The following is a 25,233-nucleotide window of genomic DNA, read 5'->3' on the forward strand; positions in this document are numbered from 1 at the left end:
TTGGGAATGTGGAATCGGCAACTCCTGGGACACCAGTCTCTTGCTTTATACCCCTGAAGTTGGCAAATGGGCCGACACAGTAGGTATTGAATAAACACTCGCTGGGTTAATGGGCAAGCAGTTTTTGATTGCTAAGTCAAATTCAAAATCAAAAGAAGAAAAAAAAAACCCGAACCACTGCTCTTGTCCCCTTGCCCATTTGAGGACATCAGCATGGTAACTAGAAAGAGAAGTCTACCACCCATGAAAGTATTCTATCATGCATTCCATATTCAAATGAATACATTTTTTTAAACCTGTTTTTAGCCACTGTTCTTTTAGGAAACAAGAATGGACACGCTTGCAAATAAGCACACTGGCTGACTGGCTTGTAAGCATCTGCACAGCTCCCCAGGTGGGAAGTATCCTGAGAGGACAGAGAGCAACCACATTGTTGTTCGCTGTCAGAAACCACGGCAGGGTGGGGCCTTCTCCACACAGCTGCTGGTAGGTCTCATTTAGAAACACACTTAAAGCAGCTACAGAACTTCTATTTGCATGTTACACCTCATTAACTTATCTAAGAATTAAGTTGAGATGATAAAGTATTAATTATTGCAGCATAAAGAAATAACATTTTTACAAGTTACTTCAATAATAGAACTATTTTATTAAACATATGAACGTACTTATTTTGTACAACACGCATTTCTTTCTTTCCTCTGCCCCAGGAAGCCAGCACTCTAGAACCCCATGTTTATAAAAACACACTTTTGGCAGCTATTATGGCAAGGTAAAAAAAGTGTGATTCTGAAAGTACCACCACATAACCAACGTGGGGAACAAAAAAAGGCAGAGGTGAGTGGGCCCAGTGCTGCTCATCTTCTCTCAAGAGGAAACAATTTAAGAATAGAAACTCTCGAGCATTATTTAAGCAGTACTGCCCAACTCTCTTGGTAGCATCTCTCTTTCAATTCCATTTATCTTGATGTTGTAACTAACTAATCTGTTACTTCTTTAAAAAATGTGCTCCTTTTATATTTTTTTCAGTGGCCCATATCCCTTTGAGCTTCAAAATCACAGAAGTCGCTGAGAAGTCGCTCAGTCGTGTCCGACTCTTTGCAACCCCATGGATTGTGGCCCACCAGGCTCCTCGGTCCATGGTATTTTCCAGGCATGAATACTGGAGTGGGTTACCGTTTCCTTCTCCAGGGGATCTTCCTGACCCAGGGATCGAACCTGGGTCTCCCGCATTGTAGGCAGATGCTTTACCATCTGAGGCACCAGGGAAGTCCATCAAAAACACAGAAGAGTAGTAGTAAGTTTCAAAAGGATGTCAGTTGAGATCTTTTATAGATGAAATCTACTTCCTAGAAGTCAACTCGCCAATTATATGCACAGCTGGAGACAAGAGGCTGCAAAAAAAGGTCCAACTGGAAAATATCTTGGGTACCCAATTAGATCCAGTTATTCTGCGTCTGTGGATTTAAAATGATCATCATCCACGGTGGAATAGATGTGTCCCTCGTTGCTTAGAAAATCCACAGCTAGCCTAGAAAGAAAAAACACACCCAAATGCAGAAGATAGGAAGCTGCCTTTTAGATACGGCTGAAAATGTAAACTTCCCTCATTTCCCAACTTTCTATCTTCTTGTTGTTTTAGTCACTAGGTCGTGTCTGACTCTTTTGTGACCCTATGGACTGTAGCCCACCAGGCTCCTCTGTTCATGGGATTTCCCAGGCAAGAATACCGGAGTGGGTTGCCATGCCCTTCTCCAGGGGATGTTCCTGATCCAGGGATCAAACGTGTGTCTCCTGCTTTGGCAGGCGGATTCTTTACCACTGAGTCACCAATTCATAGCCATTTTGCTCATAGAAGGCTCTTGCAGGGAGAAACATCAGTTAAATTGCAAAACTGAGTTAATCCATGGAGATAATGGTTTTAGGGCTGCCTTGGATCCCTCTCCCAGATTGTATAAAGCAAAGAAAGTAGGACCTTACTTAAATACCAGTCTAAACAAGCATCTGAAACTAGGATCTAAAGCTGTCATTTAGCTTGCACTTAATGTTTCCTAGTAGAAATAGCTATTAAAAAACAAAAAGCTCCTCATCCATCCATGGGCCCTCCAATTTCCCTCTGGGAAATAAAGTTGCAGGAAGGAAAGAAAAGGTCTTCCAGAAATGGTTTTAAGGCCTTCAGGAAGAAATATCAATAACCTCAAATATGCAGATGATACCCTATGGCAGAAAGTGAAGAGGAACTAAAAAGCCTCTTGATAAAAGTGAAAGAGGAGAGTGAAAAAGTTGGCTTAAAGCTCAACATTCAGAAAACTAATAAGATCATGGCATCTGGTCCCATCACTTCATGGGAAACAGATGGGGAAACAGTGGAAACAGTGTCAGACTTTATTTTTGGGGGCTCCAAAATCACTGGAGATGGTGATTGCAGCCATGAAATTAAAAAACGCTTACTCCTTGGAAGTTATGACCAACCTAGATAGCATATTAAAAAGCAGAGACATTACTTTGCCAACAAAGGTCCATCTAGTCAAGGCTATGGTTTTTCCAGTGATCATGTATGGATGTGAGAGTTGGACTGTGAAGAAAGCTGAGCACCGAAGAATTGATGCTTTTGAACTGTGGTGTTGGAGAAGACTCTTGAGAATCCCTTGGACTGCAAGGAGATCCAACCAGTCCATCCTAAAGATCAGTCCTGGGTATTCATTGGAAGAACTAATGCTGAAGCTGAAACTCCAATACTTTGGTCACCTGATATGAAGGGTTGACTCACTGGAAAAGACCCTAATGCTGGGAAAGATTGAGGGCAGGAGAAGGGGACGACAGAGGATGAGATGGCTGGATGGCATCACTGATTCAACGGGCATGAGTTTGAGTGAACTCAGGGAGCTGATGATGGACAGGGACGGCTGGCATGCTGTGATTCATGGGGTTGCAAAGAGTCGGATACGACTGAGCAACTGAACTGCACTGAACTGGGTCAGTGTCAGTGTCATATTTAATAATAGTAACAACTTAGAAAGCACCTACTATTGTGACCACCATTCTGCACCTCATCATAACAGTAACTTTTAAGACAGGAATTATTATCCTCATCTTATAGGACAGGAAATAGAATGAGACATGAGCATTTTTCTCTATTGAGATCTATAATTTCAACTGATTTATCACAAACACAATACTCTGTTTGTTTGAACACAATACGAGTTCATTAGAATCAGGAAGCTGCTCATCTAACAGGTTATCAGGACAATGATGCTAGAAAGACTGTCGAACAGCTTTAGGTCCAGATAGTGTGAGGCACACTCTCCACATTTGGGACAGTAACACCAATGAGAGTGTACACTTGAGGACCAGGAGTCAGGATCTCATTCCTCTAGACTAAATTCCACAAGAGGTATCATGTCAATTTTTGCTCAAAATTACATACTTCACACTTAACTGGACTTACTATTTGTTGAATGAAAAAATGAATGAGGGAAGTGACAAGCAGCACCATCTTTATGAGTCCTTTTTCTATTTTTCCATGACTAAACAACTTTCCTTTTAACAGTCAACAGTTGTTCTTTTTTTAACTCACTTCTCATTAAAGGAAACCTTGGTGAGGTGAAATGGGTACAATTCCAGAACCCTAGCTCACAGAAACCAAATACTCACTTGATTGAGGCTACGGACATGTGTTGGAGTTGGTTCTTGAGATCCTGAAAGTTTAATCCTTCAGGTCTTGGGCAAGCCTTGATCAAATTCAGCACCTAAAGATTCAAATCAGAAAGATTTCAGAAACTACTATGAATCAGCTCCCCTATCAAGCAAGAATCTCTTTATAAGAAAGAAATGAGTCAGATACTTAGCACCATTAAGAAAGTAACAATTTACAGCTCTGTGTCTTGCAAAATCTGGAGCCACTCCAGTGTTTACCTGGTTCTGGGCCACAGTGAGGCCATTTGCTGGTATGAAGTTATTCCCACCGAAGTTCCCAGCTTCACCCATTCCTGGATTGCTGACAGGTGCTCTCCCAGCTGAAGGCTGAATTAAGAAGTTCACAACAATTTAAACACAGTTCTTGCTCTTTTAAATATCTTAATAAGTAGTTTACAAAAAACAATTTAAGCAAATTTTTTTTTGTTTTTTCTGACCACAACATATGGCTTATTGGATCTTAAGTTTTCCAACCAGAGATTGAATCCAGGCCACGGCAGTGAAAGTACTGAATCCTAACCACTGCATTGCCAGGGAATGTCCTAAGCAGAATTTTCCAAATAACAATTGCTTAGACTGGAAAGGACAGCTATTATCTAATGAGTATTTCATAAGATAAAGTCATTCTCTGAAATATATATATCATATCAAACAGAAAAAGATACTTCCTGGCTTACCCTTTTCTTTGCGATGTGAGAGGAACCAGAGGAAAAAAAGCACAAAGAAAATTAATGAGTTCTGCTATAGTGGTATCTACCTTTGGTGCTAAATCATGCAAGCACTTACTAAGCATCAGCTAGGCATTAAGCATTACAAGGAGGGAAAAGAAGACACAATTCTCATCACCCACTTTTTTTTTTAACCAAACTTCTAAAAAACAGTAATAGTCACTATTTTCACTTCTCCCCTATTTGGATTCCCCCCAAATATACCCCTGAAACTGTTCCCACCAAAGTCACCAATGCTTTTCAACCAACACAGCCAGTAATCCCTTTCAGTCCCTCATAACACTTGACCTCTCAGAAGCAGACACTGTTGACCACACTCCTCTTGAAATGGACCTATCCCTGGGCTTCCTAGCACCATATTCTTCTAGCTGTCCACTTAACGAACTCTGCCTTCTCAGTATCTCCTCTCAGTCTCCTCATCTACCTGTCTTTCAGAAGGCTGATAGTTCCCCCAGAATTTCATCCCAGACTTCCTTTGAGACCACAAATCCTTGTCCCCAACCATCAGCTGAAGACCACCACTTAGATGTCCCATGCACTTCAAAATAAAGTTCACTACTTTCCTCCCCAAACTGACCTACTGGCTATGTATTCCATCTCAGTTAGCAAGCCCAAGCCCAGTCCTGCAGAAGTCAGCCATCTGTGTCTCCAGTCACTCATCTCCCATAGTCTGCACCACACCCTATTAATATGATCTTCAACAGTTCCAGTCCATCCTCATCACCCCTAGTCTCCTGACTAGTGTCTCAGCTGGAAGTCTCTCCTATGTCAACCAACCCTCCTTATTGCTCCAAGTAATAATTTCTGATCACGTCTCTCCTCCACCTAAATGTTTTCAGCTGGCTCCCCCTGCCTGTGAAAATAATATGAAAATTCCTGGACAGTCAAGACCTACCACAATTAGACATCAGAGTCTTTTTTTAATTCTTGACCACTAGGTTTTAACACAGAGACTTCTGGCCGTTCACACATGCCTCTGACACTTTATTCCATGTCTGGAATGCTCCTCTCGTCATCTGCCTGGGAAACACTCTTCTTATCCTTCAAAGCCCAACTTAATTGCCACTGCCTTCAAGAAGCCGTCCCTGACACCCTCCCAGGCCAGGTTAGCTGTGCTCTTTCTGGTCTCACAGCACTCACTCCATTCCCTCCCACAGCAGCCATCATGGTTGGTCACTTCCCTTCAGCTTTGCAGTGCCTGGTGGGCAGCAGGTGCTCAGTCAATGTTTATTGAACTGAATAAAGATGACAAAAGCTCAAATATGTTAAGTACTCATTACAAGTAAAAGAGCATTGTGGAAGCTCATCAGGGGAACTCCCATCCAGGCAGGAGACTCATTCCTTCAACATTTATCCATTAAATGCCAATGCTTTGAGGTCATAAAAAAAATAAACAACAAAAATCAGTCATGATCCTCTTGTTTTCAAGCTAGATGCCTTCACATTGCTTTCTGGTAAAACAGAAATCTCATGTTATAATAATACTGACATGAACACTATTTTTTCTCTGGATACCTCTGCTGATACGACCTGCTTCATGTATCCCCCCTACCTCCCATGTAAATTTTACGACCTGGTTTAGGCATCATCTCCTCCAGCAGGCCTTTCTTGATGTCTGGGTCAGGATGGCCAACTCCCCTCTGTGGTTCCACGGTGTACTGCACTTGCCACTCATTGCTGCTTCCACTACTTAAGTGATCTGAACCCCACCCCGGCAATGCTTGAGGCAACTCAGTGAGAGAAAGGATTATTTTATTTACTCCTCAATATAATTGTCTATGCTCACAACTTCCACCTATTCTCACTTTAAACCATTTTTATCACAGAACATTTGATACATACGTATGTTATGAAGCACAGTCATAAAATAAACACCCTAAACTTTCTATCCAATCCCATTCTTTCTAACCCATGCTCCCCCTACTGTTACTAAAGCCACTCTTTTGGAGATCCATGTTTCCAAATTCAACAGACCCCTCTCATCATCTTACTTGACTTCTGGGCAGCTTTCTCCAGTTGAACTCCATCCTGTCCTTAAAATACTCTTTTCAGAATATCCTATGGAATCACATTCCCCAATTTTCTTCCTGTCCAGCTGACAACTTCTTTGACTTTCTCTGGTTCCTGTGCCTCCACACTCCTAAAGGTTAGTGTTCCAGAGCTCAGGTCTCTAATAACTCACTAGTTATCTCATCTCATCTCTTCTGAAGCTTTAAATACCATCCACACAATGACTCCCAAAGTGCTTTCTCTAGCCCTGATCCCTCCCTCGAGTCCCAGCCTTATACAGACAACCTTCCACTCCGGTCTCCATTTGGGTGTCTAACTGGCACTTTACATTTGTTAACTCCAAAACAGAATTCTGGATTTTATCCTCAAAACCTGCTAGCTTCATCTAGTTAATCAAGCCCCAACCCTAGGAGTTATATCTGAACCCTGCCTTTTCTTTATATCCTGTTTCTAAACTATCAATAGGTTCTGCAGCTCTATCTTCAAAATAGGTTAGAATCCAACCTCTTCTCCCAGTTCCTACCACCATTCCCCCAAATTACTGCTGTTGCTATTGCTGGAGCCTCAATCTCTCTCCATACAAGAGCTCAAATTAGCTTTTGCAATGGTAAATCACACCCCAACACTCCCTAGTCAAAATCTTCTAAAAGTTTACTACCAGTGAGAAGACAGTAATTCTTACTACAGCCTACAAAGCCCTACCTCCTCTGGGTCCCACTTCCTTGTCTACATCCCTCTACCATCTTCCTGTCATTTGCTTCACTCCAGACAGACAGTGTGGCTTTTTAATGTTCTCAGATATGCCAAGCTTGTTCCAATCTTGCGGCTTCTCATTTTTTATTTCCTCAGCTTCGAATGTTCTTTTCTCATCTAAAATTATACCATACATTTTTCTCCATCACTGTCCTGTCCTATTCTGCTTTACTGCAGAGTATCTATTAGTTCAGTTCAGTTGCTCAGTCGTGTCTGACTCCTTGTGACCCTATAACTGCAGCATGCCAGGCCTTCCTGTCCATCACCAACATCTGGAGTCCACCCAAACCCATATCCATTGTGTCGGTGATGCCATCCAATCATCTCACCCTCTGTCGTCCCCTTCTCCTCCTGCCCTCAATCCTTCCCAGCATCAGGGTCTTTTCCAATGAGTCAACTCTTCACATCAGGTGGCCAGAGTATTGGAGTTTCAGCTTAAACATCACTCCTTCTAATGAACACCCAGGGCTGATCTCCTTTAGGATGGACTGGTTGGATCTCCTTGCAGTCCAAGGGACTCTCAAGAGTCTTCTCCAACACCACAGTTCAAAAGCATCAATTCTTCGGCGCTCAGCTTTCTTCATACTCCAACTCTCACATCCATACACGATTACTGGAAAAACCATAGCCTTGACTAGACGGAGCATTGTTGGCAAAGTAATGTCCCAGCTTTTTAATATACTATCTAGGTTGGTCATAACTTGCTCCAAGGAGCAAGGGTCTTTTAATGTCATGGCTGCAATCGCCATCTGCAGTGATTTTGGAGCCCAGAAAAATAAAGTCAGCCACTGTTTCCCTATCTATCTGCCATGATGTGATGGGACTGGATGCCATGATCTTCGTTTTCTGAATGTTGAGCTTTAAGCCAACTTTTTCACTCTCCTCTTTCACTTTCATCAAGAGGCTCTTTAGTTCTTCTTCACCTTCTGCCATAGGGGGTGTCACCTGGATATCTGAGGTTATTGATATTTCTCTTGGCAATCTTGATTCCAGCTTGTACTTCTTCCAGCCCAGCATTTCTCATGATGTACTCTGCATAAAAGTCAAATAAGCAGGGTGACAATATACAGGCTTGATGTACTCCTTTTCCTATCTGGAACCAGTCTGTTGTTCCATGTCCAGTTCTAACTGTTGCTTCCTGACCTGAATACAGGTTTCTCAAGAGGCAAGTCAGGTGGTCTGGATTCCCATCTCTTTCAGAATTTTCCAGTTTACTGTGATCCAAATAGTCAAAGGCTTTGGCATAGTCAATAAAGCAGAAATAGATGTTTTTCTGGAACTCTCTTGCTTTTTCCATGATCCAGAGGACCTTGGCAATTTGATCTCTGGTTCCTCTGCCTTTTCTAAAACCAGCTTGAACATCTGGAAGTTCATGGTTCACGTATTGCTGAAGCCTGGCTTGGAGAATTTTGAGCATTACTTTACTAGTGTGTGAGATGAGTGCAATTGTGCAGTAGTTTGAGCATTCTTTGGCATTGCCTTTCTTTGGGATTGGAATGAAAACTGACCTTTTCCAGTCCTGTGGCCACTGCTGAGTTTTCCAGATTTGCTGGCATATTGAGTGCAGCACTTTCACAGCATCATCTTTTAGGATTTGAAATAGCTCAACTGGAATTCCATCACCTCCACTAGAGTATCTATAACAATATTTATTTCCTTGTTTATGATCCATCTCTCTCAAGAATGTAAGTTTGAGTGCAGACACTTTATCCATCTTGTTCACTGCTGTATTCCTAGGACCCTGAATAATGATTTGCATATGCTATGTTCAATAAATTGAATGAATTTCTCTTTGTATCCGCAGTGCTTAGCAAAGTGCTTGGCAAAGAACAGGATGCAAAAGCAAATCAGTTTTCCAGTCCCTCCTACTGTAACCAGGCCTCCACCTTGCTACCAGAATCATCTAAGGGCATTCTAATACTCAGATCAACAAATCTTTTGTGTGGTCCTAGATGGACTTGTCAAACTAAATTCATACTACAGAAAAAGATGTTGAGAAACTTCAACATGAAACAAGAAGTATAATTTCAGGACAAAATAATGGTGAATACATTTTCTCATTTAGCCAGTAGCTTGAAAGGGAAGCAGCAAAATGCTGTCTTAGTTGGGGTTTTTCTCTGAATATGGACTGAAAATCCTGAAGTAAAGAGCTCAGCCTATAACGATGAGTCTACACCTAAAGTCTGTCTGGGCCTCAGCCATTCAAGACAGTGGACAGGTATTATGAGAGGAATATGAGTGTTTCATCTGGAATAAAGTAACATGACAAAGCTCACGGAGAAAATTTTTGAGGACTGAATGATGCCTGTCTTCTGGCTCGATCTGCAAAATGTTAAGGAAATCAAAGCTTGAGCACAGAAGCAGTTCCTCCAGGGAAGAGAAAAAAACGAAGAGAGTGAAACTGCTCACCTGGCTGTTCGACTTGCTCAGCATCATGTGTGCATTGACTACTTCCAGAATATGTGTGGTGAACTCATTCATATCCTCCAGGGGCATGATCTTAAAGGCTACCAGGCTTTTCTTGTTCTATTAAAATAAATAGAAAAATGTGAACAAAGGGTAAGTACATTCAAGTCAATTTCAGGCCAAAACATCATGGCTCTTTTCTTGGTTACAGTATTTTATTAAATGAAGAAAATGTGCTATATATTGAAAAATTTCAACTCAAAGTTAATTCAAATATAGTCAACGAAATATAGTCAAAAAAAACAAAACTAGTTCAGAGATGTTCAATGATTTTCCCAAGGTTAAACAGTCTAGTCTCTAAATCCAGTGTTTGCCCTTCCACATCTAATGAATGCCATAGCTGGCAACTATAGGCTGAGATCTTGTTCTTTCTCTACTTCCTGTTTTAAACTGAAAAAACTCATCATTTCCTTCTGAAGAAGAAAATAATGAAATAACTTCAATATAATTCCCATTAAACATAGAGACTTAAGTATCCCAAATGTAGGCATGACTCCAGAAACTGCTTCATGCAAATACATTTTAACTGTTGTTGTTTTTTTCTGACTTTACCTGGAAAGATCTCAGATGACCAGCCACTTTCACATATGTTTCTGGAGGGACCACAGTGTTTTCACCACTGGCATCCTAACAGAAAAAATAGAAACACACACTTAGGTTTTAGTGATGTCGGTGAAAGCCTCTTTAAAATTTCTAATTTATGTAGAGAAAGCTACAAAGTAAGAGCTAAAGGATCCTAATGTAGCACTAACTAGTTTTCCCTGCCTTTTAGAATTTAATATTTTTAAAAGTAAAATCAGAAATTAGGATAATATCTCTAAAAGTAAGTTCCAGTTCCAAGTTCTACATCATGCATATCAAAAAAAAAGAAACAACAAACCCAGCAAACAATTATGGCACTTTCATGCAGTGCTCTTAGGCACACAACTTTCTGGTAGACATACTTCTCAGTACAGCAACTCTACTTTTAGAAATTTAAGAAAAGTACTGAGAACATGTAATCAAGATTTAGCTTTAAGAGTAGTCATCTCAGCAATTCTGAATACTACTAAAACATTTAAAGTGAAGTGAAGTCACTCAGTCGTGTCCGACTCTTAGCGACCCCATGGATTGCAGCCTTCCAGGCTCCTCTGTCCATGGGATTTTCCAGGCAAGAGGACTGGAATGGGATGCCAAAGCAACCTAAATATCCAACAAAAAATATACATTCATATAATGGGATACTTTACACTGCTACAAAGGATAAACAGAGAATTCTATTTATTGTCTGTGAATATCAGTTGTGACTCATAGAAAAAAGCTTATTTCCCATGAGGGGAAACATACATGTCAAAATATTAACAAAAGTTAACTGGGATAATTATAAATGATTTTAATATTTCTTTGTGGGTTTTCTAGACTATGTACCTATTATTTATTAAAAAAAACATATAAACTGACTCAAAATTCTTTTCTGTTTATAGGATGTGTGTGTGTCCTAAATTGCTTCAACTGTGTCCAATTCCTTGTGACCCTACGGACTATGGCCCACCAGGCTTGTCTGTCCACGGGATCCTCCAGGCAAGAATAATGCAGTGGGCTGCCATGCCCTCCTGAGGGGATCTTCCCCACCCAGGGATCAAGCCCACATCTCTTATGTCTCCTGGTAGGAGAGTTCTCTACTACTAGTGCCATCTGGGAAGCCCACTTAGAGAATGTTGCTGCTGCTGCTGCTAAGTCGCTTCACTCGACTGTGTGTGACCCCACAGACAGCAGCCCACCAGGCTCCCCCGTCCCTGGGATTCTCTAGGCAAGAACACTGGAGTGGGTTGCCATTTCCTTTCCAATGCATAAAAGTGAAAAGTGAAAGTGAAGTCGCCCAGTCGTGTCCGACTCTCAGCGACCCCATGGACTGAGCCCACCAGGCTCCTCCGTCCATGGGATTTTCCAGGCAAGAGTACTGGAGCGGGGTGCCATTGCCTTCTCCGACTTAAGAGAATACATGAGTATAAAAAGCTAGAATAGAAAATCTGGATGTTTAAAAATAAAAAGCATTCCAATTCCCATCACCTGGAGGTTATCAACTATTTGCATTTCATTCTATTACTTTACACAGCTGAATCTATACCACAGATAAAACTCTGTATTCCCAAAAAGAACATTTTAAAACCACTTGGAAAAAGTAAAGCTGGATCTATACTTCACCAAAATTTATAAAAAGGCTTAGTCATATATAGAAATATGAAAAGAAACCACAGAAATTATAGAAGGAAACACAATTAAAAAACAGTAATTTGAAACAAGGAAAAGCTTTTCAAAGTCAGTAGACAAACTAGAGAAATAATATGATAAGAGATTACTACTTTTCAGGTTCTTACAAACAAAAGTAAACACTCCTAGGGAATCAAAGCACTTAGACAACTAAAAAAATCTTCCCATAAATTAACATTTTGTTGTTGTTCAGACGTGTCCGACTGTTGGTGACACCACGGACCGCGGCATACCAGGACTCCCTATCCTTCACTATCTCTCAGTTTGCTCAAACTAATGTCCGTTGAGTTGGTGATGCCATCCAATCATCTTGTCCTCTGTCGTCTCCTTCTCCTCCTGCCTCAATCTTTCCCAGCATCGGGGTCTTTTTTAATGAGTCGGCTCTTCCCATCAGGTAGCCAAAGTACTGGAGTTTCAGTTTTAGCATCAGTCTTTCCAGTGATTATTCAGGGCTGATATACTTTAGGATTGACTGGTTTGATCTCTTTGCCATCCAAGGGACTCTCAGGAGTCTTACCCAACATAGTTGAAAAGCATCAATTCTTTGGCACTCAGCTTTCTTTATGGTTCAACTCTCACATCCATACATGACTACTGGAAAAAACATAGCTTTGACTGGATGGACCTTTGCCAGCAAAAGTAATGTCTCTGTTTTTTAATTCGCTGTCTAGATTTGTCATAGCGTCTTTTAATTTCAAGGCTGCAGTCATCATCTGCAGTGCTTTTGCAGCCCAAGAAAATAAAGTCTCTCATGTGTCCACTGTGTCCCCATCTATTTGCCATGAAGTGATAAGACCAGATGCCATGGTCTTAAGTTTTCTGAATGTTGAGTTTTAAGCCAGCTTTTTCACTTTCCTCTTTCACCTTCATCAAGAGACTCTTTAATTCTTCTTTGCTTTCTGCCACAGATGTGGTGTCATCTGCATATATAAGGTTATTGATATTTCTCCCAGCAATCTTGATTCCACCTTGTGCTTCATCCCACCCAGCATTTCTCATGATGTACTTGGCATATAAATATGCAGGGTGACAATATACAGCCTTGACATACTCCTTTCCCAATTTGGAACCAGTCCACTGCTCCATGTCTGGTTCTAACTGTTGCTTCTTGACCTGCATACAGGTTGTGCAGGAGGCAGGTAAGGTGGTCTGGTAGTCCTACCTAAGAATTTTCCAGTTTGTTGTGATCCATACAAAGACTTTAGCATAGTCAATGAAATATAAGTGAAGTGAAGTCACTCATTGTGTCCAACTCTTTGCGACCCCATGGACTACATGTAGCCTACCAGGCTCCTCTGTCCATGGGATTTTCCAGGCAATAGTACTGGAGTGCATTGCCATTTCCTTCTCCAGGGGATCTTCCCGACCCACAATGAAACATAAGTAGATGTTTTCCTGTAATTCTCTTGTTTTTTCTATGATCCAATGGATGTTGGCAATTTGATCTCTGGTTCCTCTGCCTTTTCTAAAACCAGCTTGAACATCTGGGAGTTTCTGGTTCACGTATTCTTGAAGCCTAGCTTGGAGAATTTTGAGCATTACTTTGCTAGCATGTGAGATGAATGCAACTGTGCAGTAGTTTGAACATTATTTGGCATTGCCCTTCTTTGGGACTGGAATGAAAACTGACCTTTTCCAGTTCTGTGGCTGAGTTTTCCAAATTTGCTGGCACACTGAGTGCAGCACTTTCACAGCATTATCTTTTAGGATTCAAAACAGCTCAGCTGGAATTCCATCACCTCCACTAGCTTTGTTAGTAGTGATGCTTCTTAAGGACCACTTTACTTCGCATTCCAGGATGTCTGGCTCTAGGTGAGTGATCATATCATCGTGGTTATCTGGGTCATTAAGATCTTTTTTGTGTAGTTCTCCTATGTATTCTTGCCATCTCTGATTAATATCTTCTGCTTCTATTAGGTCCATACAGTTTCCTTCCTTTATTGTGCCCATCTTTGCATCGCTAATTTTCTTGAAGAGATCTCTAGTCGTTCCCATTCTGTTGTTTTCCTTTATTTCTTTGCATTGTTCACTTAGAAAGGCTTTCTAACCTGTCCTTGCTATCCTTTGGAACTCTGCATTCAGATGGGTATCTTTCCTTTTCTCCTTTGCCTTTTGAATCTCTTCTTTTCTCAGCTATTCTTACAAATAGCCTCCCTAGAAAACCATTTTGCCTTTTGCATTTCTTCTTCTTGGGGATGGTTATGATCATCGCCTCCTGTACAATGTCATGAACCTCCGTCCAGAGATTTTCAGGCACTATATCAGATCCAATCCCTTGAATCTATTTATCACTTCCACTGTATAATCATAAAGGATGTGATTTACATCATACCTGAATGGCCTAATGGTTTTCCCCATTTTCTTCAATTTAAGTCTCAATACGGCAATAAGGAGTTCATGATCTGAGCCACAGTCAGTTCCCAGTCTTGTTTAAATATAGTTTAAAAAAATTCAATCTCACTAAAACCAAATTACATATAAAAAATAACATTCTCAATGACAAGATTGTATTTTTTAAACTATCATACAAAAACTTAAGACTCATAAAACCTACAGTTAGGGTGTGGGGAACTAACTGGGCATTCCCACACCCTAATTTAAATAAAAAAATGTAAAATCATAAATGGAAGACCAACCAAAAAGAAAGTATTTTAAAATGTATATTTCCTCCAGAAAGCCTAGTTTAATTCATCTTAAAGAGATTATCTCACAATCATGAAGAGATGTACACACAGATGCTAACTGGGGCATATTCTATAATAACAAATCCAAATGTTCCCTGATTGGGTCTAGAAGCAAGGAATGATGTATCCTTATGATGGAACAGGTGGTCACAAGAAATGGGAGCATTCTGAGTGAAAAGGGCAGATTATGAAGCAGTTGCATATCATATTATCCTTTATGTAAAACTGTAGGCATCCCCCTCATTAAATGTACAAATATGCAGAGAGAAATGTCTAAAAGGGTATTTATCAAAATGTACTGTAACAGTAATCATCTTTGAGATGTGGGATTTCAGGTAATCTTTATTTTTTATTTTTATTTTTTTTTTCAGGTAATCTTTAAACGCTCACTTATTATAAAAGTAAGCACCATACGTTTTGCATGAGTATGTAGTATTAGGCATCTCTAGTAATTACCTCCCCACTTGATGGCAGGGACTGTGTGGTTACATTCTTCGTCTACCTGGAATCAAGCAGTCTAGTTCAGAATTCCAATTATAACTGTTTCAATTGGTATTCCAATTATAACTGTTCAATAAATTCTCCTATATTTTTCTGAGGTGCAAAAAATAAAGAACGCATAACTATCAAGTTAACTCTTTACAGATGACTGGCTTTTGAAGTGAAAATAGCACACAAAGTATTATTCAAATTTTCTAAAATGAATGCACTTTAAAAACTTAAAAAAAAAAAAAAAAAGAAGCTGGCAATTTCCTGGAGGTCCAGTGGTTAGGACTTCATGCTTCCACTGCAGGAGGCACAGCTTGATTTCTGGTCAGGGAACAAAGATCCCAAAAGCTGCACAGTGCAGAAAAAACAAAAACCAAGAGACCTTCTGCCCAATAAAAAATAAAAGGGTAACAAGCATATATTTTCTTTCGGTCTATTTTCTCCATGTTTATACATATACTCATATGCATGGTGCTTTGCAAAAATGGGGCCACATCACGCATACTATCTTTAATAACCTCTTTTCTCTCAACATTTATGGTAAACACTTCTTTGTGACAATACATGTATTTCTACATCATTTGCAGTATTTTAAAAATATACCATGGTTTAATGAATAATATCCTATTGCTAACATGGAGATTCCTTTTAGTTTTCCATTATGATAAATAATGTGATGATCAACAATTTTACAACTGAATCTTTGCACACATCTTGATCTCCTTAATGTAAATTTCCAGCAGTGGACTGCTAGATCAACATTTCTGTGATGGGATCTTGATTATCGGCTGATTTTTGAGAAAGACTATAGTCATAACATCAAGGTAGGATGGTATCCGCTTTCCCAGACAAACACTGACAAACCATTCCCCAAATTAAGTGCCTCCTGCTCTCAACAGAAGTAGACGTTGCCATTCTTTTTTTGTTGTTGTTGATTTAATAAGTTAAAAATGGTATTTAGTAAACCTGCTTTTCTTATTGTTGTTGCAATTTGTATTTCACCTATTATGAATTACTTGTGCATTTCTTGTTTTCCTAAGGTGCAGTTGTTTTTTCCTTCGTAAGAACTTTCATTAATTAAAAATTCAAAATGTTTGTAATATGTTACAAAAAATTTCCCCACTCATTTGAATAATATTTACTCAGGGCCCACTATGTAACTGGCATTATTCTAGGTGCTGGGGATACAATGCCAACATAAAAAATCTTTGCACTCACAAAGTACATGCTAGTGTGTCCTATTACTTGCCCTTTAACTTTGTTTATAGTATTTGGGGAAGTTTCAAAGATTTTAAATTTTTATGAAAATAAATGTACTGGCCTTTCATGTTAGAGTTTCTGTGTTTGACGTCTTGCTTATGTTTTATTTTTATAAGACCCATCTTTAAAAAGTAAAACTAAACAAGTTCGACATCTCCAAAGTCCCAAAGTAACCCCACCCATATTCCAAAACAACTACTCACATCTGTGTCAACCCACTGGCGAACATCCATGGGTGCAGCTGTCATGTCATCTATCTTGTAAACAATGTTGGTTGCAGCCTTCTCTGCATTTCTGATAATCCCCACAATAGTGACCTAGATCAGAAGGGAAAAAAGTTTAGTTTTCTTGAAAACCAAAGTAACATTTATATATTTTTAAATGATGTTAGTTTTATTTCATTCTTCATGTTAAGTGACTCTTGCACTCTTCCATACCTGTGAAATCTCAACGTCTCCAATTCTGAATACTTCATCAACCAGAGTAGCAGAAAGCAGCTGTGATATGGTACAGGGTACAATGTGCTGAGCTCGAGCTCTCTGAAAAAAGTATTCATAAATTCAATCAAGAAAATAATTAACCACTGTTCATTTAGCACCTGCTATGTGCCAAGCACTATACATATAACACTGAATCTTCAATATGATCCTATCTCTACTTCATACAGGTGAAAACCAAGATTATATAGTTAACAAATGCCATACTTTAGATTTCAAACCCAGGTTTGTCTGACTCCAAAGTTCCTGAAGAATGGATAAGTCTGTGCTGCACTAGAGATCACCAAAATGAGTAGGCCAGATTGTGGACAGCATAAGGACCTGCTTCTGGAACAGACTTTTAAGAAGAAACTCCACCTTTAGGATGAAGGCAAGATGGAGCTGGATTTTCATCACTGATGAGATGGGTATTGGAAGGGGTCTGAGAAATGGTCAGCAGAGAGAGAACTCTGGAGTTGTTCTAAGTCTCATGATAAATGACAACAGAAATTTAGACATATAGCTTTAGGATAGATGTTCTGACAATCAAACACGAGTATGGCGGAAATGGGATAAAGGCTTGGTCACACTGGACATCCTAAAGGAAAGGGACAAGAGGCAATGGGCAGAAGAGGACAGACACCCAACTCACATCCAGAAGCAACCTAACAACCGTGTAAACTCTTATTTTGCCTACCTCTGGTCAGAGGACAAAGCTGAGTACAATGGAATAGGATTTGCCCTCAACATACTCCTAACTTAGGGGAGGTACAAATGTAAGCAACAATCTTGATTTTTGTACACTATAGAATGAGAAACTCTATGTGGAATCTCAGAAAAATTTACTGGAAATTTCAAGAAGAGGGAGCATTTAGGGTGGACCTTGAAGCACAAAAATTTTGATGGTGAAAAAACAGTGGGTAAGGAACATGCATTACAGACTGAGAGCAAATATGCACTTTCATAGACTCTTAGGAAGGACTATGTACAAGACAGAAAAAGCATGGTGCATTAAAGATGAGGGTTCTTCCTGTTGGAAATCAATAAGATGTAAACCCAGTAACTGTTCTATATGTAAAACTGATTTAAAAGTCAAAGCTTATCTCTGAAGGTCCATGATACTAGCAACATTTCACTTTACTGAAGCATAATTTTGAATGGTGAATACTGCCAGGATAGTAGAAAGTAAGCCCAGCCAACTACCAGCACATATGTCACACAGGTGGCAGCCAAGCTTGAGGGTAAAGATTATAGCTCCATCACTCAGGAGTAGTGTGCCCTTGATGACATTTCTCTACTCATCTGTTTACCTCTGCTTCCTCATCTACAAAACAAGGAATGATAAAATCACTAAAAATCAAATGGGAAGTAAATATATGGTGAAGTACCTAGACTATCTGGCACACTATAAACACTCAAGAAATATCAGCAATTATTAGGCCAGTTATTATTGTTCCTCACTCTTTCTATCTACAGTAGCTTTTAATAAGGATGTAAAGGAACCAACTATGTTTTCCAATTTTATGGTATTGGTAAACGAACTTATATGCTATATTAATATTTACACATTTAAAATCTGTTGAGGTTCTATTTTCACCTATCACACTTGAGATTTTCACTGTATCTTCAGCAGAAGAAAACTAAGAGCCACTATGGTAAGAGCAGCAAGAACATGGCTTTGGAGCCAGACAGTCCTATAAACCTGTGTTCAAACCCCCACTCCACAGCCCTGGACACACTGCCACCTATTCTGTAAAATGAGGATATCAACCTGTGGAGCTGTAAACAAAACATATACTCTATATAAAACTGCTAATATCAATCTCTATATATCATCCTATGTATTCAATAAAAATTATTACTCCTCAGGTAAAAACATTATATATGTGTAATTATTGAGGTGTTAGTAATACCTTCCGGAGAAGGCAATGGCACCCCACTCCAGTACTCTTGCCTGGAAAATCCCATGGACGGAGGAGCCTGGAAGGCTGCAGTCCCTGGGGTCACTGAGGGTCAGACACAACCGAGCAACTGCACTTTCACTTTTTACTTTCATGCACTGGAGAAGGAAATGGCAACCCACTCGTGTTCTTGCCTGGAGAATCCCAAGGACGGGGGAGCCTGGTGGGCTGCCGTCTATGGGGTCGCACTGAGTCAAACACGACTGAAGAGATTTAGCAGCAGCAGCAGCAGCAGCAGCAACATTCTCTAAGTGGGCAGCAGTAATATCTTCAAATTCACCTCAAATCACAGAGGATTCTTGCGTTTTGTTAGTCAGTCAGTCAGTCGTGTCCAACTCTGTGACCCCACGGACTGTAGCCCACCAGACTTCTCAGTCCATGGAATTCTCCAGGCAAGAATACTGGAGTGGGTAGTCATTCTTTTCTTCGGGGGATCTTCCCAGCCCTGGTCCCCTGCACTGCAGGCAGATTCTTCATCATCTGAACCACCTGCGAAGCCCTCTTGTGTTTGAACGTGCACCTACTATGTACCAGGAACCGATCACAAAGAGTTCCCGGTTTGTTCCAAAGAGTCTCAGAGAAAGTGCAAGCACAAGTATGTTTAATTTTGGAAAAAAAAAAAAAGTATTTTTTAGTTGACTATGAATCACTGGCTACTCTGACAGTATTGTAAAAAAATGCAAAAAACAAAAATACCCCACCATTTTAAAAGGCAAAACATGATCAATTTTGGAAATTTCACATGAATTGATCAAACATAACAGGTTTATAATCAATAGGAAACGTTTTAGACAGAGTGTTAACCTAATTTAGTATGGAGAAAACACTGGATTTAAACACAAAAAACCTGGGTTTGAGACTCCAGCTTACATCCATCACTTCCCTGAGAAGTGTCTTAATACACAGCCCCAGTCAGGTGGAGATTCTGAGATAGAAATTCTAACAGCTGGAAATGAAGAAAAATATTAAGCTTAAGAAGAAAAGATGAGAACCAATGGTCTATCTTTCATTTTTTCCTTTACAGCCTCAAAGAAGACAAATTTAAAGGACTTGGAGTTCCCTCTGGTCTTCCTGGGAAAAAGAAAGATAATAGACAGAAGGTGCTCACAAGATTTTGGATTTGTGCAGCATCATATGTGCACTGTCTTACTAGCTATGCGAGTTCAGGTGTCCCTTAATCACCTTGAGCCTATGTTGTGCAATGGAGTAAATAATAAGTCTCTTACAGGAGTATATAAAATAATCATATGAAAAATATAAAGCCAATGCCCAAATGTATGGGAATTATCAATGAATTCTTTCCTACTGATACACACCTGTGAATCAACAGCTCAGATAAAAGCTTATCAACCTGAACAAAAAACACAGAACCGACTAATACTGAATCTTAACACCAAATTCTATATTTTTAAAAAGATGAAATCAACAGCAGCTATTAAATGCAAACATTTCTGAAAGAGTGACTAACAAGCATTTGGGTAGCTCTTTACAGATCACTTTCCTATATATTATTTTATTTATCAAGTCTCAGAACCACCCTGTGACACAAGTAGTACTAGTACTATTATCTGATGAGAAAAATCAAGGGCCACCAAAACTAAGAATGTAAGTTGCTTCACTAAACTCACACCAACAGTTAAAAGGCAAAGTTGATTCTGGACACCGTGTATTCTGGCTCCAAAACTCAAGTTGTTTTCAGTAATACTCTCTGGGACCATTTATTGAAAGCAATTCTGGGATAGGCATAATTATATTATTATAATATTAAGTCTCACAACAACTTTGTATTATCAATCCCATTTAGCAGGTGCAAAACGGACTCCCAATTGTAAGAAATTTGTCCAACGATACTCTACAAGGAGTGGCAGAGCAACGGTTCAACATGTAATATATCCACTAGACTTCAAAGACCAAGCTCTTTCCTCTGCATTAGAGCACCTCATTCGTCCGACTCTTTGCAACCCCATGGATTATACAGAATAGATACAGTCCATAGACTTCTCCAGGCCAGAATACTGGAGTGGGTAGCCTTTCCCTTCTCCAGGGGATCTTCCCAACCCAGGGATCAAACCCAGGTCTCCCACATGGCAGGCGGATTCTTTACCAGCTGACCCATCAGGGAAGCCCAAGAACACTGGAGTAGGTAGCCTATCCCTTCTCCAGCGGATCTTCCGGACCCAGGAGTCAAACCGGGTCTCCTGCATTGCAGGCAGATTCTTTACCAAGTGAGCTATCAGGGAAGCACCTCATTGCGGCTTCCCTAGAGGCTCAGCTGATAAAGAATCAGCCTGCAGTGTGGAGACTGGGTTCGATCCTTGGGTTGGGAAGATCCCCTGGAGAAGGGAAAGGCTACCCACTCCAGTATTCTGGCCTGGAGAATTCCAAGGACTGTATACACCATGGAGTCGCAAGAAGTCGGACAGGACAGATCAACTTTCACTTTCACTTTTCAGGGTACCTCATTACATTTCATTGAAAACTGACTTTCAGTACATGAAGAATGCAAACTAGGCTATAGAAACAATTTTTTTTCCCACAAGACTGACTCATTAGTTCTACTGGTAAATTTCAAAATAAAGCCAAGTTAACAGTGGATGCAAAATTAGGGAAAACATCACTTTTCAATACTAACAGCATTCAAATATAAAATTCGATAATAACTGACAATTACAGCTCAGGTTTAACACCCTTCCTTCGTCTCAAATTTTCTCTCACAGATGAGTTAAGAGCTTCGGGAAAGGATAACATAAAACAAAGTACGCTTCCAACCTACCGATTTCTTTTCGGCCTGGGAAGCTGTCGGAGATCCAAAGCCCCCAGGGGACTGTGTGTAGCCGCCGGTTCCCCCGAAAGAGGAGGTGCTATAGCTTTCAAATCCACCTGGTTTTAAACAACGCTATAAACATCTGCGCTGCCCTCCAAGCCTCTGAAAAACCCACCGGACCCCCACCCCAGACTTCGCTCTAACCACTCTCAGCGTCTCCCTAACCTTCCCTCGCCACATCCCACCACCCCCGGCCCCCACGTCCCCTCAGCCGGCCCCCAGCTCCTCTCAGATCCTCGCCGCCACAGGCCTCGCCCACCCCGCTCCTTGCTAAATTTTTCCTGCGATTCTCATCACGCGCCCCACTCATCATACTATTCCACATCTTCGACACGATTCCCTCAGAGAGTTCCAGAAGGTTCCCGCTGTAGGGTTCGCCGAACCCCCTCAAGACCCCTGCCGCTCCTGCTGCGCTGTATCTGCTTTTCGCTGGCGCCACAAACTCCTTCCCGCGAAGGACAGAGCCAATCAGCAACAAGAACGCTTCGGGCTTCAGCCAATCTGTGCTCACGAATCTACGCCTTTTCCTGTCTTCTCGGGCCAAACTCCTGAAAACTCGCACTCCGATCTCGTGAGGCCCAGAAGCCCCGGCGGCCATCATTACAAAGGGCAAAACAAACTGCGCAAGCGAAAGTAAGGCTGAGAACCACTGAGATAGGACGATGTCTCAAGGAAATAACCAATCAAGATGATACTTCCGCATCTCAGACCGTGTAATCCCACCCGCGGCAAGTGAGTGACACCTTACATCACTTCCTTTGTACCGCCTCCTCCTCTCCCGCCAAACTCTCACTAATCAAAAGAAGCCCCAGTCTAAAGCGTTATATAATTCCTGCGTCTGCGTCTCCGTCTGGTGATCGCGCTTCATTTGCGCATCCGGGAAAGTCACAGTACTAGTTTCACGGTACCTAGTAGGGTTGCGTATCCTTTTCCATAAAGTGTTAGTAGCTCAGTGGTGTCCGACTCTACGGCCCCATGGACCGTAGCCTGCCAGGTCCTCTGTCCATGGAATTCTTAAGTCCAGATTACTGGAGTCGGGATTCTTTCCCTTCTCCAGGGGATCTTCCCAACCCAGGAGTCGAACCGGGGTCTCCTGCATTGCAGGCGGATCCTTTACCAGAGCTGCTAGGGAAGACCTTTCCATAAAGAGCCAAGTTCATTTCTTCTTGCTATCTCCTCGTCCTTACTTTCCCCAATGAGGCTGTGAGAAAATTACGCTTTCCCAGAATGGCAAAAAATATGAGAATGACATTCCCCCCAACCAGCCTTTCCTCACCCTGATCTAATTCAGCTCAGTGTCCTCGGTTGCTTCAAGTGCTCCGTATAACCTGGTTGTGTCCCTACCAAAGAGAGTGGCAGTCCTCTGCCTTAAGTACTACTACGTTGTTAGGAGGCCTCCTCCCTCCTCCCCCGCCCCCCGTTATTTAAAAATATTTATTGGCTTTCCACGAAGAAGGAAATGGCAACCCGCTCCGGTATTCTTGCCTGGAGAATTCCAGGGACAGAGGAGCCTGGTGGGCCGTCGTCTATGGGGTCGCACAGAGTCGGACACGATTGAAGTGACTTAGCAGCAGCAGCAGCATTGACTTTCCAAGCTCTGTGCTGGCCAGTGGTATTCAGTGGTAAATAAGATAGTCATAGTCCCTGGGCTTCTGGGCCATTGTATTTCCTTTTGATAAAACTGCTGGGACTGTCTTAAGCATTTTACATTTATTAACTCAGTCCTATGAGGTAGGTAAATATTGCTGTTGTCCTCGCTTTACAGATGAAAAGCTGAAACTCAGTTGTGAGTCTACATTCAAGTCCAGGACGTCTGATTCCATCAACCAAAGTAGTTCGTATACCTTACTGGACATCCTAGAATTGGGGCACAAACTCAATTGGATAACGGGATCAGGCAGGAAAACTGTAACCATAATAGACTGGATAATAGAGTAGGATTTTAAAAACTTTTCCTTTACAGTAACCAAAACAACCACACAAGCATAATGATAAATATCGACTGACATAAAGAATATGGGCTCAGTGGGACTTCCCTGGTAGTCCAGTGGTTGGGAATCCACCTGCCAATGCAGGGGACACGGGTTGGATCCCTGGTCTAAGAAGATTCCACATGCTCCAGGGCATCTACACCTGTGCACTACAGCTACCGAGCCTGTGCTCTAGAGCCTGGGAGCCGCAACTGCTGAGCCCATGCGCTTCAAATACTGAAGCTCAGTTGCTTAGAGCCCATGCTCCACAACAAGAGAAGCCCACGGAAAAGCCCCTACACTGCAACTAGAGAAAGCCTGCAGGCAGCAACAAAGACTCAGGGCTCAGTTTGCCAGGTCCTTTATGTTTTTTAAGTAGGTACTAGAAGCCTGTGACTTTATGTAAATATTTGCAAATTTTGAGTGTTTGTAAGTAATTTAAAAATTGCAAAATGCTACCTAGGTCAAAGAAAAGGTATCTGTGAGCCAAATGTTGCTTGTGTGCCATTTCTTTCTTATGTAAATTCCGTTAGCCTCAAAGTCATTGCTGAGAAATACACAAGATACAGCCAAGAACAAAAGTCATACCAAGATAACATTATTATGTTACGCTTCAGGTGACTGAAACTTACAGTGTAACAAGGAAGAACATATTTATGATATGTAGAATAACATGTTTGCAAGTAAGAGTATTTGGAAAAATTAAGATGTGGGTTCATTTGGGGTAGTCACCCTCGTTTGCAGTGCAACTGGTTATAAATTCAACTGAGAAGATCATACTTAAAAAATTTTTGTTTAATTTATTTATATTTGGCTGTGCTGGGTCTTCACGCTGCGAGGCCTTTTCTTTAGTTGCAGAGCATGGGCTTCTCATTGAGGTGGCTTCTCTTGTTGCAGAGTGCAGGCCATAGCACTAGCAGCCTTCAGTAGTTACAGCTCCTGGGCTCTATAGCACAGACTCAGTAGTTGTGGCTTACAAGTTTAGTTACTCCAAGGCATATGGGATCTTCCCACACCGGGGATTGAACCCGGGTCCCCTGCATTGGCAGGCAGATACTTTACCACTGAGCCACCAGGGAAGCCTAAGATCATATTTTTAAAAATAAATAAAATGGACTTCTCTGGTGGTACAGTGGATAAGAATCCACCTGCCATTGCCCGGCCTGTGAAGATTCCACATGCTGCGGAGCAACTGAGTCATGCGCCACAACTACTGAGCTTGTGTGCTGCAACTGCTGAAGCCAGTGAGCCTAGAGCCTGTGCTCAGCAACGGGAAATCCCCGCAACAAGAAGCCCATGCACCACAACAAAGGGTCCTTGTTTGTGACAACTAGAGAAAGCCCATGTGCAGCAACAAAAACCCAGAGCAATCAAAATAATTAAATGAAATGAAATATTACTGTTTTAAATATAAGAATGCAAAACGTCAAACTAAGATTTTTGCACCTCTTCAAGAGCTTGATGATCTGATAAACTGAGCAGAGGGCTCAGTTCTCAATTATCGATAAAATGATTAGTATTTACTTTCTGTTTGTGCGTGGGGGGCAGTGAATTCATCTGTCAAGGTTTTGTTTTATCAAGTTGAATTCTTCCTGTCACATGGAAGGAATTTCTGAGAAGTCTTTCATTTCCCTTTCCATGTAGACTGCTATCAGGGAAATCCATA

The 25,233-nt window shown here is 41.0% G+C and overlaps 1 protein-coding gene across 1 annotated transcript; it reads right to left on the bottom strand.

The window, feature by feature from the left end:
* Positions 616-22,199, bottom strand: RPA2 (replication protein A2). Its single transcript, XM_005676786.3, has 9 exons — positions 21,913-22,199; positions 21,547-21,653; positions 16,774-16,875; positions 16,540-16,653; positions 10,206-10,280; positions 9,597-9,713; positions 3,916-4,023; positions 3,655-3,749; positions 616-1,531 (listed from the first exon to the last, which is right to left on the bottom strand). The coding sequence occupies exons 1-9, from the start codon at positions 22,196-22,198 to the stop codon at positions 1,447-1,449; spliced, it is 1,089 nt and encodes a 362-aa protein (XP_005676843.2). The 5' UTR covers position 22,199; the 3' UTR covers positions 616-1,446.

This window comes from Capra hircus, chromosome 2 (genome assembly GCF_001704415.2).
Source record: "Capra hircus breed San Clemente chromosome 2, ASM170441v1, whole genome shotgun sequence".
Lineage (NCBI taxonomy): Eukaryota > Metazoa > Chordata > Mammalia > Artiodactyla > Bovidae > Capra > Capra hircus.

What these genes read in the sequence shown, in the direction of transcription:
- RPA2 (XM_005676786.3), bottom strand. Translation starts at nt 22,198, where the DNA reads ATGATGGCCGCCGGGGCTTCTGGGCCTCACGAGATCGGAGTGCGAGTT. An exon ending in GAGACGTTGAGATTTCACAG is followed by an intron (nt 16,654 to 16,773) that starts GTATGGAAGAGT and finishes CTTCTGATCTAG; the next exon opens with GTCACTATTGTGGGGATTAT. An exon ending in TCACTGTGGCCCAGAACCAG is followed by an intron (nt 3,750 to 3,915) that starts GTAAACACTGGA and finishes TTGAATCTTTAG; the next exon opens with GTGCTGAATTTGATCAAGGC.